The sequence below is a fragment of the Clytia hemisphaerica genome, unplaced genomic scaffold (assembly GCF_902728285.1).
Source record: "Clytia hemisphaerica strain Z4C2 unplaced genomic scaffold, Clytia hemisphaerica genome assembly, whole genome shotgun sequence".
NCBI classification, from domain to species: Eukaryota; Metazoa; Cnidaria; class Hydrozoa; order Leptothecata; family Clytiidae; genus Clytia; species Clytia hemisphaerica.
The window spans coordinates 2,481,044-2,499,708 of NW_027104101.1; the positions used below are offsets into that span (position 1 = coordinate 2,481,044).

Sequence of the window (18,665 nt, forward strand, 5' to 3'; positions counted from 1 at the left end):
GAAAATTAGTTGTTGGCACGGACGGGCTAGAAAACTCCCACTAGATTGGCTAAAATTTAATCAAATTTATAGGAATACTGCATGAAATATCCTAGCCTTAGTTAATTACTAAACCAGAAAACTCTAAATAGAAAAATCAAAAAAAAATTTTCATCAGAATGCGTAAGCAAGAAACTTAAAGCATTGAGAAGAAATACACCGTTTCTTAATCTTTATTATAACAAGCTCTACTTAAGTATTGAGCGCTCTTAATTGTGCAGAGAAACACACGTAGAAAAATCATATGTTTGCAAAAAAAATAGAGAGGCTGAAGTGTCCTAAGCCTCCCCGTTTTCGCCGGGCCTGTAATAGCGAGTTTATGTATTCGAGATAAATCGAGGGGGCGGTATAAAGCAAAGTTGACATGGCGACGAAATCACCGTCCACTTAGCTCGACGACGGTAAAAACACCAAAATACCGTCGTCTGTTTAGGTGAGCAAAGGCGATATAGAGCCGTACATCAACTATCGACTTTGTATTTTATCGATCTCACTTACCGTCGACCTCGATATCCTCCGATACATAAACTCGCTAATAGCTGGCATAACATAGATGACACATTTTAAAAACCTTAATGAATTCTTTTCTCCATAGAAACGTGAGAAATCGATTTACGAAAATTGGAAGAAATTGATTCGTGGAATTCTCATTCACCACAAACTAATGGCCAAGTATAATAACTTTCAGGTGAGTAACTTAGTTCTAGTTCAGACGGTCCACTTTTCGCCCTGCCTATTCTAATACACTCTTCTCGAGATGCATAATTTTTTTGTTGTCCTCGTTTTCAAACAGATTTCATTGCTATGAGATTATACATTTAAACCAATTTAAATTCCCAAAAGGCAAACATTAACTATAAAACAAAAGTACTTGAAATTCAAAATGTCTCATGAGGTGTAAACAACACAACTATCATTGTGAATATGTAATTTTATAGCAATGAAATCTGTTTGAAAACGAGGACAACAATAAATTTATGCATCTCGAGAAGAGTGTATTAGAATAAAAGTTGGCATAAAGTTGGCTGTCTTAAAGTCAATGCATTGCTCTCATTTGACCTCGATCCAATATCTTCTCTCAATCTTATTCAAGCAAAGGTTTTAACTGTCAACTTTGTGCCCACTTTTTGCCTACTCAAACAATAATAATAATAATAGGCAAAGCAGAAAACCAGAAAGTCGGCTGTCTAATACTGCGAGTAATAATGGGCTATTCCAGAAAAGAATTTACCAATATAAGCCGGTCTCCACTTTCGCGCGAAATGAGTGAAATCTTTTTAACGTTTTTGTAAGGTCGGTTGAAAAATGAAGCAATTCCATTGGGTAAACCTGACATAACGGTTTATAAAAGTTGAACTTCTTTCAATGTTTTAACATTTTTTAGCTTGAAACTTTTTTAATGCCATAATCTTTTCTACAGGCAAAAACGATTGAAAATAAGTTTTCACTCATTTTCGCGCGAAAGTGGAGACCGGACCTTAAGTAGACTTCTGCTCATCTTCTAGCAGAAAAAGTTTCTTACAGGAAATGTATCTATAGAGGTCTGTGATCCAGGCTAGCCAATCAGGTACCCTAAGAAACTTTAAAAATAACTCCCTGTGTCCCACGAAATGTTTTGACAAAGCCTGGAACGATCGATTGTTCTTTTCCGGCTTCAAACTATTTTCGGGCTGGAAATTTATGTCAGTAGTATAAAAGGCGAGAAGTACTCGCCGTTCGTACGTGTGCATGCGTTGTAAACGATTTGAAATTTTTATATGGAACAAGAATTCTTCGGCAATCTATACTTTCTCTACCTCGACCCTAACCGACCCTTGACCCAAATACAATAAAAAGCCGACCCAACCCTGGGTAAAAAACGCTTTGGCAACTTTTATAAGAATTTCTTGGATGATTACATATTCCATAAATTGATCATCAGAACAATTTGGTGATAAAAATGTCTGTCGTCGAGCGGGGCGGGGCTCGGGAGGGAGGGAGGGAGGGAGGGAGAGAGAGGAGGAGATCACTCTTCACAAACCCCCTGGGAACATCATATTATGGATTGTCCATAATATATAATCGACCTCGTCCCCGAATATCCCATGATTTCCTTGCGTTTTACATTGACGACGCCCCAGAGAGTATTACCTTCCGCTGTCAGTAAAGCTTCAAAAAGCTGATACTACCGAGTTTATGTATCAGAGGATATCGAAGGCGACGGTAAGTGAAATCGACGCAAAACAAAGTCGGTAGTTGATGTACGGCTCTATATCGCCTTTGCTCACCTAAACAGTTGACGGTATTTTGTTTTTTTCCCGACCCCCTCGATTTATCTCGAATATATAAACTCGCTAATACGACCCAGGGGGCGAGGACGAGGTTGGCACATTCTTATAGAAAACGTGTGTATCCCACCCCCCCCCCCCTGCCGTGCTTGTCTGTTCAAATTTTGATATTTGTTTCCTAGATCTCATTTTAAAACACTGCCAAAAAAACTGGTTTTCCACCCAGGGTCGGCATTTTATTGCTTTTGGGTCGAGGGTCGGCCTTTTTACGAGGGTCGAGGATCCGCCTTTTTTAGGGTTGGGATTAGAGTCGGAGTCAAACTTTTAGATTTATTGCTTCGATGCTTCATTGATTTTGATAGAACGATCCAGAAAAAAAGAACGAAAAAGAATCGAATCAAGAAGAAGCAAACAATTCCAAAAAATCTACGAATCCTGAGAAAGCGAAAACACAAACGAAAGCGAAACCATCAAAGAATAAGAAACCGCAAGAAAAAGACGCTAATAAAACAAACAAAAGGAAAGTAAAACTGACGAAGAAATGCGACGAAACCGACATTTCCGTCAGTTGGCCTTTAAATATGATGGGTAAGTTGGGAATTTCCCTATAAACTGTTTATCTAATCACACAACAGACCTTAAAGGGTAATCTGAATTTTGATTGTCAATGGGAAATTCCCAAATGACATTTCTCTCAAACCACAAGTAAATATTATGCAAGTTGAAGTAGGTCCTGAGAAAATTGTTGGTTGAGTTGAAAAGGGTATTTGCCGTCATTGGCACGCGGCCGCCCACTCACAAGAATGGGTACCGCGCGGAATCGCTATCAAGAGATTTCGAGTACATAATGTTTGGACACGTGAGCTGTAGACCTCGTAGGTAGACGCTCCACTTTATAAAAAGTGAAAATATGATTTTTCGTGAGAAAGTAAACGAATTGCTGGCTAAATTAGAATTAGGCATTAATACAAGAATCGGCTTATAAATTCTTAATAAATGTTACAGTATGTGACCCCAAAAACGTCTATCCAAATTGATATCTTTCTAGTGAATTCAGAAAATAGGGAACGTTAAAAATTTTTCTTGTGAATTAAGCTTCAGCATGTCTAGTTTCTTTCCCAAAAGATAATTTTCTAAGAATAAAGGTTTTTGTTAGATTATTTTTCAGTCAAAGTCGAGTCACTTTTTTCTAATGGCCCCCAAAATGGAGGTTTAGTTTTTTTGAAATATCTTAATCAAAAAGCATAGCACCGACATCAAATTACTATCAATAGGTATGGAGGCAACGCTTTACGACTTAAAAAAGTCAAAATTTACTTTTCTCTTTATCTTCATACAAATGGTTGTCAAAACGGAGGTTAGTGGTCCCATAAACGTCGCAAAAAAATTCATACCAAAACAATAAGTGTTTCAGGCCAGGCCTAGTGCAAAATCCCGTGCAAAATACTAGCAGTCTCTAATGTTAAATTTACCGTGAAATATTTCGAATTTTCTGAAAAACCTTTAATTACTGAGTTGGTATGTTGGTAAATGTGGTATATGTTTATACTTTCCAGAGTTGCCCAGTTTTTAGGGGTTAACTTCCAATCTTGTTTGACTTTTGACGGTTTTAGTCCAAAAAAAGAAAATTTTGAAACTAATTTTTGAAAAAAAAGGAAGAAGAAAATTAGCCATGTTAAAAATGACATTTTGGTATTTTTCTTTTTTCGTACTCCAGAGAAATATGTTAGGATTGAATCTCAAGCTTTCCCAGGTTTTAAGGTGGTCATCGACCCTAAAAGGCTCTTTTATTAAAAACACTATTCTGTAAAGTTATTGAAACATTTTTTGGTATAAATTGATACTATATAACAATTGCGCCCTGTTGCTAGGGGCTACAGCCCCGGCAACCTGAAAAAATGGAAACTTTGCAACATTTTTTCTCAAGATAGCTTTAGAGTTAGAAGTTGAAACTTGGCAGGATTGTTCGTTGGATGAAACTCTATGAAATGAATGAAAAAAAATTTTCTGCATAACAACGGTTGCTATGGTAACTGGAAAATCATGTTTTCCTTAGTTACCATAGCAACGGATGCTAAGGGAAAATTTTTTTTCCAAAGCTATCTTGAGAAAAAATGTCGCAACCGCCAATATTCACCAACTTCAACATTTTGAGAAAACATACGGTAAAGTTAGAAATCACTGTAAATAGCTTTATACGTAGTTTCTTTTGCTGATTTTAGTTAATTCACAGATACTTTAAATCATTTCAATAGAATAATTGGTTAAACTGACTCAACTAGGACATTTTGGTCGATTTAAGCAATCTGAGGTGCATCCTCAAAATAGCCTGCAGTGGCGCAAAAATTGCTGCAAAACAGTTTAAAAGGGTACAAGGAGCAAAAATTTGTGCTTTGTTCACTTCAATAATGATTTGAATCTATCCAAGAGAAAAAGACCAAAAAGTCAACTGTATTTGTCCAAATGCTGCCTTGAAATTCCCAGTGTTTTGTGTAAGCTACGTCCGCATATAATTTTGTACTTTCACTTTCACTTTTAAGCAGTTTCCGAAATGAACCGAAATGATCCAAAATCATAGCAAATCATCTTTATCCAACTTCAAATACATATGCAAACATATCTTATACAGTGTCGTAGGAAGCATTTCCATATTGGGGGGGGGCTGAAGTTTAGTGACACCGCGAGGGCCAACCATGGTTTGGCCCGAGGGGAGAAATTTTGAAATTTTGAGCTCTAGATTGCTTGAAAATGCACTAAACTGTTACAATTATGACAAATTAAAAAAGAAAAACTTTGCATTTTGCAAAATAACCATTTTTGAAAAAATTATTGGGGGGCATAGCCCCCCCCTTGCCCCCCAGTTGCTATGGCACTGTTATACATGCTTACTCACTATGAATGGTTGTTTAAAAGAATCTCATAAGAATAATGGTAATGAAAATACAAAAAACAAAGAAAATTATCTACGTACCTTGTGCTTATCTTTGGAGGTTATTGTAAACTCAATTCAGAATAAATCTCATATAATATTGAGAAGCATGGTTCCTTGGAGTATTAAAGACCTCTTTTAATTATAAATGAGCTTTAAAATGCCACTCAAAACAGCAAATAAACACATAGAAACACATGAAGCACAGAGGTTACTCTCAGTCAACCCACCTCTCAAATGATTTCAAGGGCGGTGAATATTTACAATGTTTATAACTCGATCGCGGTACGCGTAAGCGACTTTTGAACTTAGCATAAAGAATCTTTGCGACTTTAAGACGTCCCGTAAAAAAATTCAAGCAGCTTGAAGCGCTAGAAGCAGAATTATAGCTGTTTTATCGCTGGGTGGAAATACGGGTACAAACGGGCGGAGACCAATTTCTGTCTAGGTAAGTATCTTTATAACTAAAATTTTTAACCTTCCTCTTCTTTTTATGACCTGAAACTTTGGGAAGTTGTTGTGAATAGGTTATATTTGAGTTTTAACCCAAAAATGAAAATTTGACCAGAAAAAAGACATGATATTATATGGGTCGATGACCACCTTAAAGTACAAACATGGCTCATTAAGGCAAAACTTCCGTTTTGGGGGCCGTCTCCGTTTTGGGGGCCATATACTGTAAGCCTTTTAAAGTGAAATCATTCTGACACAAAAAGGGACTGATGCTGATCGATTTTAATGATTATGAATAATCACCAAAGCTGATTACCATTGCACCACACCCATCAGTAAAATCAAAAAAGTGGTGCAAGTTGGGTCTGGGTACGAGATTGCTCTCCAAGAACACCTTATATTTTTCTTTCTTATTTTTACGCAGATGGAAAAACTTCATTACAAGAAGAAGGACATGTTCACATTTTTCCTGAATCTTCAAACACCAAAGATTCAGTGACAAACATGGTGATGAAGGTTTGTTCTTGTGGGTTGAAAATGCCTAAAGATGCTGTCGAAGAAATGTGAATTAATGCCAAATGTTTTGTTATTTAAGAACTTGATAGTGAATCTTCTTAAACATTTCCAATGGACCATAATGGACACAAACGTCTTTTGGACGTCTAATCATAGAGGTAATAAAAAATAGATGGAGTAACAACTTTTCTGTAATAGCCAGAGAAGTCATAAAAACTCTTTAGAATTTTGTTTCAAATCGGCCTCCCTTGATTACCAATCCTTGATAGCAAAAATCAGTCAAGATATAGATTATAAGAACTAAAGTAAAGTTATTCTGTCCAACGAAACCTCGTATTTTTAGGTAAAATGCGATTTTTTTTCGAGTAATAATTTCTTTATAGTTTTCAAAGAAGTTTTTATTTTATCGGGAAACTTTCGAGAGGTAAACTTCTTCAAATTTTGCGAATTCTTTGTTGTTTGTGGAAGGTTCTTTGCTATAAATATCTTTAGATCTAAAATAGCAGCTGCCTCAAAATTTTGATAGAATATAGTTGAAAGATTGGCATTAGTAAATATGTAAAAATTGCCAAAAATTGCCGAGGATTCCCTGAGCAGCGAACATTTTAAATTCGATGTTCTGTGCTTATTCTTGCAAGGTTTTCTTATGTTTTATAAACAAAACTGTCATCACACAATGAACAAATTAAAAATGTAGCGTGATTTTATTCAAATTCTCTTCGACTCAAGTATTCCCATGAGCGAAAGCAAAAAATAATGGCTTTTTCCCAAAGCAACAAAGCAACAGCTTGCTATCAACGATACAATGCAATAGAATAGTAGGAGTGGTATCTCCATCTATATTTCAATTACCTCCATGGTCTAATGTACGTTTCTAGGACGTCCAAAGGTCTTAAAGCTGTCCATGGTTGCTTGAACATGCAAGTCCATAGAATTGAAATCGAAGATTTCTCAAATATCCTGCCAAAACGATATAAAATTATTGCCATTCTCTTATTTTCTTATTCTTGCGTTGTAAGAGCTTTATTACAAATGTAAGTCCAAAGGTTTCAATTCGAAGAGTTATGAATTTATGAACTTATTTTACACTCTCACACTTATGCTTCATATTTGAGATATGTTGTAATTGTTGAAAGAGCTTTGTAAAAGCTTCAAACACACTGTTTCAGGGAAAGGACATGAGATGACTTGAAATAATTTTAATCAGGGTTTATATTGTCCTCAGACACCCTTCCTACATCCTTGAATGCCTCCTCAGAATTTGTTTCCCCCCAGGCCTTCCTCCCAATCCCCCATAAGGGAGGGGCTTCCGAGAATCCGGTATTTATCGGTATTCCGGTATTGGGCCTCTTTTCTTCCGGTATTCCGGGTATATTGGGCAGGAAAATTATTGGTATTCCGGTATTTAAGATGCCTGCCGGTATCGGTTTTTACAGAAAAATTTACTGGTATTTCGGTAGAGGACGAGAAAATTACCGGTAGTGTGGTATTTTGTACCCTCGGAAGCCCCCCCCCCCCAACCCATACCCTCCTTCTGACCTATTCACCCACGTATTAATTTAATATAACCTTGTTTTACCCTCTTTTCCCCTCCCCTAGTCCATTAAAAAGGTGTTTAGGGCAGCCTAATGAGAAGAGTACACCTTCTAGATTCTGTCTTCCAAGGGTATAACCAGATTTCAGTAGGCCGCAACCAGATTTCAGTAGGCCACATGCATGTTATGTTATGTTATGTTCTTACGTATAGCTTTTCATATTTATTCATTTATATTAGATGGCCCAGTAGTTAGCCCTTAAGGTTGGGTAGAATTTTTATATATACTTAAGATGTAAATATTTTTATCTAGATAGGTTATTTATAAATAGCCAAACAATTTTTATTAAAAAGGAAAAATGGCAAAATAAATTTTGGTGAAGACTTTACCTAATTTGAAAAACGGTTCTGAGAACGGGGACTGAAGAATTCAGCATTTTATCCACTAGCACACCCTCTTCTCACAGACCCACTGGGACCCCTTCCACTGGAAAGATTGGCCAAAATACCGTCCCCAGTGGAAAAATATACTCCAATTTTTGTCCCCGCTGAAAATAATCAGATAAGCAAATCCTCACTGCAAAATATTGTGTTATTTTTCCATCCCCACAGAAATCTGTGGTTTGAAAACAATGGAATTCAAATCTCATGCCATTTAAAACATGGGAATATCAATCTCTATCGAGTTTTGTTCCGTTATTTTTACCCCAACCAAGAATTCTACTGGGTCTGTGATAAGGAGATGTATTACCTTTAGTATGTAATTTTTCTTCTTGTCTGTACCAGACGACCATGGTTTTTTCCTCGACACCTTTAAGAAATCCTAAATCAAAAGATCGCTAGAAGGAATAGCTGATAGCTATTGATCTTCCACCTACGCGACGTTTGGAATGAGTTTCTTTTCGAATTATTAAATTTTTGGGATTAGCACGCAATTATGGATCAGATTATTTGTAGATAAGAATTAACCTTTCATTTATTTGCTTTCTCTTTGAAAAGCTTGGATACCACACATCCATAGAGATCATATAATGCCAATTAAATTTTTATTTCATTACCTTCATAAGCTGACTAAGACTTAAAGAAATAAAAGCAAAAAGAAGTAGTAATTGATTTGCAGGGAATAAATCAACGATGCTTGACAATAACACCAAACAAATGATTCTCTATAACTCTAATTGCAGCCAACACGGAAAGGACACCCCACGCACTATTTCCATGTCATAAGGTATCTCAGCTGGCACACAACATTGTTTCAACGTCCATCTAACGTCTCTAACGTCCAAATAACGTTATGTAGACGTTAAAACAACGTTGTGTGTCAACTGGTATAATTCTAACTGATTAGTAATGATGAGGTTCAAATTTAGATAAGTTTAGAACTTGGTGATCAAGATTACATAATTTTCTTGTTAGGCTGTACTCTTATAAACCTTTCATCAACCATTTTGGAATCGATTTTTTCATACTTAATTTAGTGGCAATATGGCTAGCCAACAAGGCAAACTAGTTCATATTCTGATCATTTTGGCTGTATTATCATTCCTGGATGGAAAAACTTTGCAAAAGAAAGGTATTATGATTAAAAGATTTTTACAAAAAAGACTCTGCTTTCTTACACTCTTGATGGGAAAAAGATATAATTTATTGTACATTAAAGGAAGAAATTATGGCTGGAATTTAAATTGGCGGATGGCTGAAAAAGTTTTTTCGTAGGGAATTTGATTTGGCGGATCAGGGGAATAGCTAATTTTGCGGATGACGGATTTTTAAATCCGAAATCAGGGTGAAAACATTGATATCGGGGGTAAATTACATAAAAAGAAAAAAATTAAATTTGGCGGATGACCGAAAAACATTAATTTGACGGATTTCAGATAAATCCGCCAAATTTCTTCCTTTATTGTAATACATCATTCTAAACGGCTTGATGTAAACTTTATATCATAAAATTTCCTACTGCCGTCCGCCAACCGGTCTAATGACTCTTAAGTACCAAACTTAACAAAAAGTTGGAGCCTGAGCGGCTGATAAAAATATGACTGCCTTCTAATATTATTCAGTTGTCACCTTGAATAGATCTTATCGGAGTTTTTGATTTTTCTAAAACATTGATGCATTGTGGGATTGTTTCGGGGGTATTATAATAGTATTCCCTCGAGAAATTCATAAGAGATTTCTATTGTAATACCCCGAAGCAACCCCACAATGCATAGCTTTTTTAGAAAAATCAAAAACTCCGATAAGATCTATTATCATCCAATCCAGGTTTGCTTTCTCAATTGACGAAAGATGTATCGACGTTGAAAGACTTGGTTGCTGATTTGAAAAATGAAGAACTGAAGGGTAAGTCAATACACACTTCAAAAACACTTTGAGACCTCTAGAAAACTTAGAGAAACAATTTTTAAGGCCCTTTTAAAATGTGACAATGACCTGAACAATAGAGTTTTCATAAATTACGTCACGAACATCACTTACCTCGTTTTGAAACAATTACCATGGTGATTATATCTCTTGAGACATTAAATGATTTTTATATGAATAGAAAGTAGCTTTAATAAAATCCGCCGGGGATAATCACCTTGGCAATAATTTCAAAACGAGGCAAGTGATATGTTCGTGACGTAGTCTAGTATTTGAGTCTTAAAAATTTCATAACACACTTAACTTTATTCACCGAGTTGAATTTAGACACTTCTTATTAGATGGTGAAGCGGACCATTACACCGTTGGTAAGAGAATATTATTTTTCATAAAAAAACATTCGAGTAGCCATAAGATATTCGTAGGCTTTTCAGGACAGGGGTGTTGCTTTTTCAGTACAATTTCGTTGAATTTTGTTTGTTTTTCGGTTATCGGTAATTCTGTTCGAGGACAGAAAAAGAATTCCAACGAAACATAATCTACGTATCTTACTTTACGAAAAGCTAATACAATAGCAATAAGTTGAGTTGATATTACATTGTCTCTGTTTTGAAAATTGTTCTCACCATCACCTCTTAAAGTTTACTAAATATACCAGAGTATATCTGACGTTCAACGTAGCGTAGCACTAGTAAGTAACCTTTACGGTGATGAGCGTTGAAAGTTTTGTAAATATCGGGTCTGTTTATTACAGGCAACTTAAATTTTAACAGAAAAATTACTGCGTGAACTTTAACACTTTCCGTAAATTTCTTCTTCTGGTAGCAAGCAGGAAAAGTAGATTCATTCCAGGAAAGAGGTGCCCCTCCTTCCTCCTACCTTGGGTAGACAGATGTACGAAGAAGGAAGTCTTTGGGTCGCCCTCTATCATGGTTATTTTAATTTTAATTTTTCTGTTACCAAGGTGACGAGGGAGATGACATTATTTACTCATCAAAGACGTCGTCGTTCAAACGAGGTGTAGGAGCGACAATCCGGTTATGGAAAACTTCTGACGGAAGAGTTGAGGTCCCTTATATCATCGCTAGTAAGTATCAGCTGTACTCTGCGGTTCTATGTGTATGTATTTTTAATTTTTCATAAGTCTTAGACTGGAACGCCAGCCGGGCTAGAACGGTATCACGTGGGAAAAGTGAACTTAGGAGTTAGGTAAGCGTAGGAAGAAATTTTGTCGGCGGCAAGGGCTGAAGTGAAAGTAAATTAGCAGCAGCCTCTCACCAACGTTCTCCTACGCAGGTCCTATTTTAGCAAACGCCTGCCGCCTGCCGCCTTTATGTTGCCGCCCTCTGAGATGCTCGATTAACATATACGAGTTTGCTAGTCTACATAGAGTAGGTTTAGCTTGCCCTCAGGTACAATGAGCCCAACGGGTTAAGTCCCAACTCTCGTTTATAAGGCAATGGTTAACTGAAGGGACGAAAACACTTTGTTATCGAGTTAGGAAGATATTTGAGTTTTTTTAGGTTCGAGTTAAAAAGACTCCACTACTGTATTAATAATTCTCAAATGTTAAAATTTGTCGTGTAGTCCCTTTTCTTTTAATTTCTTCATCTTTAGTCAATGATGAAGCTTTCCATGAGCGTATAAAACGTCAAGTCATTCGAATGAACAATGCAATTAATTGTAATGGAGGAAAATGGCGCCCGATGAGAAGCGACGATAAACATTACATTAAATTTGTTCTCGATTCTCCGGAATATGGAGGGTATCACATAACATAACTTTTATTATGAAAATAAGCTACCTTATCTGCCTTTATTACGCCGGCCCTAATTTAACGCCGGCCCCTTTTACGCCACAGCCTAATTTTGGGCTTACGCCAATTAGGGCCGGTCTAAAAAGGGCCGATAAGGTATCTGCTTTGAGTGGGTGGACTTTTGATCCTACCGTTCGCGAACTGATCAAGGTAGTTCGAATAAATTACATATTTTCTATAAGCAACTCCAATGTTTTGGTCAGGGCTGGGGTTGCTTAGCATTCTAGCTCACTTTCTGAAAAAAAAAATGGCTTTGAACACCTCTAATATTACACCATATTCATGCTTATTGGGTCAAGGTTTATCGTTTTCCATGCTTAGATTATCTAAAAAGCTTTTTCTTTACGAGTGAAAACTTTGGCAAATTTGAGGGCTCGAGCTTTAGCAACCGGATTGGACTATAATCAAGTACCAAGTAGTTTTACGTCCAAGCTTAGTCTGAATCGCAGACCTCTATAAACCCCCAGGTAGTATAAGGAGCACGAATCCGTTAGTGGATACAAGCAGCCTAGTCCAAGCTCTATTCAACAAGTTTTTCTACATGTCCAGACAATCAAATATTTTGTGGTGAACAAGTTCTCAACTTCAGTTGAGTTAGAATGTGTGTCTGTGTGTGTGTCTGTCTGTGTGTATGTCCCAAAACTTTGGGGCAGCCTGGAGACTTCAAAAATTGTTCGATTTGGCTGAAATTTGGCACACTTGTTCCTTGGGTGAATATCTGGGGGTGATTTTTTCATTTTTCAAAAATTTTGATTTTTGGAGCCTGGGGACGAGTTTTCGCCAAAACGAGGCTAAAACTTTGGGGCAGCCTGGAGACTTCAAAAATTGTTCGATTTGGCTGAAATTTTGCACACTTGTTCCTTGGGTGAATATCTGGGGGTGTTTTTTCATTTTTCAAAAATTTTGATTTTTGGGGCCTGGGGACAAGTTTTTCGCCAAAACGAGGCTAAAATTTTGGGGCAGCCTGGAGACTTCAAAAATTGTTAGATCTGGCTGAAATTTTGCACACTTGTTCCTTGGGTGAATATCTGGGGGTGTTTTTTTTCATTTTTTGAAAATTTTGATTTTTGGGGCCTGGGGACGAGTTTTTCGCCAAAACGAGGCTAAAACTTTGGGGCAGCCTGGAGACTTCAAAAATTGTTCGATTTGGCTAAAATTTTGCACACTTGTTTCTTGGGTGAATATCTGAGGGTGTTTTATTAAATTTTTGGAAATTTTGATTCTTGGGGCCTGGGGACGAGTTTTTCGCCAAAACGAGGCTAAAACCTTAGGGCACCCTGAAGATTTCAAAAATTGTTCGGTTTGGCTGGAATTTTGCACACTTGCTCCTTGGGTGAATATCTGGGGGTCTACAATTGGGCCTATGAATAATTTGAAGCCACTGAAGTTGAGCCCAGTGCGTTGCGCACGTTCGACTATTTTTCTACATGTCCAGACAATCAAATATTTTGTGGTGAAAATCAATTGAAAAGATTACAATTTTGTATTTCAGCTGTGGAAGCTATCGCGGTATTGAGTATCATGCCCAAGACCCAGCAGGGAAAACATTTCAACCCGTTTATTTGAATTCACAATGCGGAAAACACGAAGGTATGGCTTCTTAAAGGTTTTGTTTTTAAATAAGAGTGAAATATTTTGCTTACTCAGCAATTTTAATTCGCATGCTTTTGAACATTGGATTGACACGGTTGTGGAGCAAGATCGGTCAGAAAGTGGAAAAGAAAATTTTTTTTTGCTTTTTTGCTTTTTTGTATATCAGCAAAATATAACAATAGGGAGACACTGTCCTGATATGAAATATGTGTCTGATATGAAACGGGAACACTTATGTAAAAATAAAACCTTCAAGAGAATACAGTTGACTCCCGTTTAATTCATTAAACCCGATCGGAAGATTCGAATTATAGAAAGAATTTTGGGAGTTTTTCTTCTTGACGGGGGACTGAGAATTAGTTCAAATAATAGAAAGCTTCGAATAATAAAAGTTCCTGAAAAATTACACAGTCACATTTTTCCAACCGATCAGCTGAGTGTATTCCCTTTTTTCAACCACTTAGCTGAGTGTAATCCCTTTCTCCAACCAATCAGCTGAGTGTATTACCTTTTTAAACCAATCCGCTGAGTGTATTCCCTATTTTCAACCAACCAGATGACTGTATTCGTTTTTTGCAACCAATCAGCTGAGTGTAATAATTTTTTCAACCAATCAACTGAGTGCAGTCACTTTTTTCCACCAATAGGGGTGATTCTTCACGAAATGATGCATGCATGGGATTCAGTCACGAACACGCAAGAAGTGACCGAGATGAGTATGTCCGAATTAATTTCGACAATTTACGAAGAGGTAATTAAACTCAATTTGCATGAATTTCTGCACCTACAGGGAACAAAAATTTAAGGAAAAGAGGCTGCTGATTGTCGTTCATATAGGCGGCATGAACATAGATTTATAAAACCCGAAGGGGTAGAAAAGTGGGCCGAGGTTAGGTAGGAAATCCTACCTAAGTCACGTGACATTACAATAGAATTTCAGCACTTGACCAATCAGAAGCGGGTTTTCGAAAAAAATAGCAGCAATATTTTTTGCGATATTCACTTTTTAAAAATGCCTAAAAATGTTCTTATTTTCACCATTTTGTGACCATTTTTACCCATTTTCCTCATAAAACAGGTGTTTTTGAGTCCACAAAGCCTTAAAATATTCTTAACTTGTTCTTAAAATTTTGGCCATCGAACCCTCATGTTCTTATATAGGTTGTTCTTATAAGAAAAACGTGTAGTCTGTTTGAGGGGATTAGAAATCTTTATCAGGTCAAGTCAAGGAGATATTTGAGAAATTCCTCTAAGGGATTTAAGAAGAAAGATTATTAAAAATTGCAAGACTAGTTTACAAAAGTTTTGCTAACTGAAGAGACTAGAAGACTTAGCGGGGGAGTAAGGAGACATTTGAGACATTCTTCGAATAAGTGATTTTTCATTTTGAAATACTAGTAAATTCTTTCAGGCTCAGGTCATTTCTTAGTAACTTGAGATATCAATTAATTAATTTCTTTTTTATTTTTCTCCAGGAGAAAATGATCCAAATTATGCAAAGCTACAAAGTATGATGCCAGGCAGTTTGAAAACGGTATTTGATTCTATTGACATTTTGAAAAGTTATTTATGGCAAAATGGGTAACGGGATGCGCTGCTGGCAGGGTACCTTTTATAACCTCCACGAGTAGGGTCGCAAAAACACCAAAATAGAAAAACAAGTCCCTCGTAGGGTGCCTTTTTGGAAAATTTGAGAGAAAAGTAGAAAATTTGAGAACATTTTGGAATTTCAATCCTATTCAGGGTCACTTTTTGCAAAATTTTTAAAAAACGAGTCCCATGTAGGGTCCATTTTTCGAACCTCAGCGTAGGTCGACAAGGGTAGTACGCCCCCCGGAATGAAATCTGGATGACCAGAGTTGACTCTTTACAGAGCTTGTTTAGTCTAATCAGGATCTGCTCGAAATTTAGGTGTATTCTTAAAATGCATAAATACACTTTTCTCGAAATGCACGAGACTCTGAGGTTTAACATGAGACTCAAGACTCGTTCTCAAAGACTTGTTGCTACGACACTTCAACGTCGTCTGACATACCTTATCGGCCAAAACTTAGTTGGCCTTAATTTTAGTCGGCCTTGATTATTAGTCGGTCCTAATTTTAGTCACCTCTTCAAAATTTAGTCACTAAGGGCCGACTAATAACCAAGACCGACTAAAAATTATATATTCGTAAATTCTTTGTTAAAGTAATACCGATATGAAAAGTGGGTTAAGGAAAGCTTAATAGTAAACTTTTATTTTGGCCTAAATTTTTAGTTTGCCCTAATTCACCAAGCCAAAATTTAGTTACTTAGGGCCGACTAACTTTTGGCCGATAAGGTAATTATGTTAGTAAGCGTTTGCATTTTTGTATCAATATTGAAAACTGCCTCAGCCTCAAATTTCCTTTTTGAGTTTCTCTGCTAAGATTGGATTTGCTAAGTATGTAACTTATGTATAATAACAATGGGCTCAAATACAGAGAGAGACGTTTTATTGAATGTTGTTTCGTCTATATTTTGTCATCATTGTGTTTAGGCCTTTTTAAATGTGTGAAAGTTCAAGTTCAACTCTTTGTTCCTAAATTGTTTTCTTTTTAATTTATTCTCAGCCTGAGCAGTTCTTCAACAGTCTTTATTTTTCGGACCTTATAAACGTGTTCCTTATAAAAAAACATGTATCTTTTATAACCAAATATTGTACAATCTTGGTCGAAATATATTGACATTTTAGTGTATTTTGACGTTTTTCAGAATTTAAAGTCCGGGCGAGAATTGCTATTTTAGCACTTCCACTTTCTTTCATTGAATATTTCGATTTTAGAGGGGTTCGGTGGCTTCTAGGCTATATTCCAAGCCTTATTCGAGCAAATTTGAGCTTTTAAATCCTGAGATCCTATTCCTAAGGTCCTAAGTCTTGAGTCTCATGTTAAAACTCTACTTTCCAACTGTAGTTTAAGACGGTTAAAAACAATTTGTGGTGTTTAAAATTTCGCCTGGAAATCCCCTTTATCTCGAATATTTTGTCCTTGATTGTAGATGTATGACTACGGCTCACTTATGCATTACAATCGAAAGACAGTCAATGGAAAAGATACCATCACACCGTTACAAATCATGAATAAAAAAGTTGTATTAGGACAACGTGACGGATTTTCACCCACTGATGAATACGAGCTTAACCTTGTTTATGGGTGAGAATATTTTTTTTTATTTGCTGGTACCAAATGCCTTAAAGTAAGTTTGCGACCGCAGTCGAGGGCGACCCGAAGTCTCCTTTTTCGTATAGCTGTCTACCCGAAGGTAAAGGGGGGCCTAATCCTTTCCCTGGATTTCTCCACTTACCCTTGATCCGTCTCTTTAGTAGCTGAGTATCAAGCAGAGAGGCATCAAGTATCATTTTGGAAATCTTTGGTATGACCCGGCTGGGGACATGGTTTCAGCCCACTTTTCAGGTGCCCCATTGAGCATGGTGCCCCCATTGGGCATGGTGCCCCCAGCAATTTAGGTCCCCTTGAAAAATTGCTTTGAGTTAGGTACCCCTATTCAGCAGATAATTTCTTTGAATTGACACTTTTTGTTCTTTTGTCATTCCTAATATCATGCTCACGCATGAACGCCTGCTAATAAGCTTTGTTGTTATGCTATAAAGATGGCGGCTGTAAATCAAAACAATCACATTAGAAAAATATAGCAAAAGATGGCGTGATGGGAAACTAAAGAAAAATTGGATGGGAAACTAGGTGCTGGGGTTAAAAAAATTCAATAATTTGAAATATTTTGAAATATTAGATTTGGAAAATATAACCAGCCCCCAGAGCCTCCATCAAGACAGCTATGTACCCTTAATGAATAGGTAACCCCAAAGAATTACAAGGCATTAGCCCCCTCTACTAACCTGGCCTAGGTGCCCTTCAGATTTCTGGGGGGCTGATACCATGTGGGGATCGAGCCTACAACCTTGCGCACCGTAGCTGGATGCTTTACCTTCATGTTACGGTCGCCCAAATGCCTTAATCAACAACCATTAAACTCTCATAACGATCAGATGACCTACTAGGGTTTCCACTAAGCCTGAGGACTGTCTAAAGAAAACCCGTAGAGTGCAAAAGCCGAGGGATGCGTTAATTTTCCGATCTTTTGCAAACCTTGTAGGGTAACGAGGGTGGTATATACTAGTACACTCACCTTGGCATCCTCCGCTCCCGATGTTACTCAAGGCCGGTATCCACTTTCGCGCGAAAGTTTCGATGGGCGACAGTTTTTCTCTCAACCATTTTTTGCGAAAAGAAAAGATTACGTCATAAAAAAGTTCCAAGCGAACAACAAAAAAGTTGAAGGAAGTTCAACTTTTTACAACCGTCAATTTTGATCAATAGAATTTCTTCATTTTTCAACCGACCAATGAGCTTTCAAAAACGTCAAAAAGTTTCTCGCTTGGAAGTGAAAACCGGACGAAAGATGGACGTCAAATCAATCCCCGCATAGATTTAACAACTTTTTGTACAAGTTAGATTAGACTTTTTCAAAAAGGTTCTCATTTAGGAAAAACATTGAGGAACTCCTCTGAGTTTCACACAGATTTTTGTCACTAGTGTTTTGTTGATCAAGGAAATTGTGCAAAGTTGACAGACTTTTGGGAGACGATAAAAGGATTGTTCTAACCAAACTTCCGTTTTCAAAACCTTTTGAACATTCTTTTTCCTTTACAAATACACAGGTGTCAAGCTGACTTACCAAGCCGGGTGATTTTTGGTAAGTAAAATCTCAGATCGTGGTCTAAGGACATGACCCATATTTTGTTGTTAACTAATACAGTAGACGATGCTATCGTCCGTATAACATATTATTATGATATAACATAGTTTGTATATTATAAAACGTAATATGTTTTGCGGCGGAAAGAGTCTGTAACAAAAAAAATTCCCGTCTTCACGTTTATTCCTCTTAGATGAAACTCGTCTTAGAATATAGCATAGTCTACTAATACTGTATAAATATTCTCGTGCAATTGTTAGGTACCAGGAATGTCACACCTGTGTTAAGGCTTTTCCAGAAAAAAACTTTCACCCCCACTGTTGAGGATATTGCTTTTTCGAACCCCCTGGATATCCTACTTTATTAGTAAAGACTCCCTGAATATCCACTCTTAAAAATATGCTCAACCCCCTG

General features: G+C 36.9%; 2 protein-coding genes and 1 non-coding gene across 3 annotated transcripts in view; all 3 read left to right on the forward strand.

Annotated features, from left to right (window-relative positions):
- LOC136813076 (DNA repair protein complementing XP-C cells homolog) overlaps positions 1–6,331 on the forward strand; it is a 64,124-nt gene extending 57,793 nt beyond the window's left edge. The window contains exons 19-21 of the mRNA XM_067069603.1: positions 635–727; positions 2,669–2,894; positions 6,113–6,331. Coding sequence (XP_066925704.1) covers positions 635–727; positions 2,669–2,894; positions 6,113–6,255 — 462 coding nt within the window. The 3' untranslated portion in view covers positions 6,256–6,331. The remainder of the gene's footprint in view (positions 1–634; positions 728–2,668; positions 2,895–6,112) is intronic.
- On the forward strand, positions 3,063–3,197 carry LOC136813180 (U11 spliceosomal RNA). Its single transcript, XR_010847444.1, has one exon. It is a non-coding gene; the product is annotated as a U11 spliceosomal RNA (small nuclear RNA).
- A 2,892-nt stretch (positions 6,332–9,223) lies between the features above and the next one.
- LOC136812978 (uncharacterized) lies at positions 9,224–15,056 on the forward strand. The gene is made up of 8 exons (XM_067069484.1): positions 9,224–9,311; positions 10,007–10,084; positions 10,447–10,473; positions 11,070–11,192; positions 11,723–11,870; positions 13,414–13,511; positions 14,162–14,265; positions 14,990–15,056. Exons 1-8 carry the CDS (start codon positions 9,224–9,226, stop codon positions 15,026–15,028), a joined length of 705 nt encoding a protein of 234 aa, XP_066925585.1. The 3' UTR covers positions 15,029–15,056.
- Positions 15,057–18,665: the final 3,609 nt, after the last annotated feature.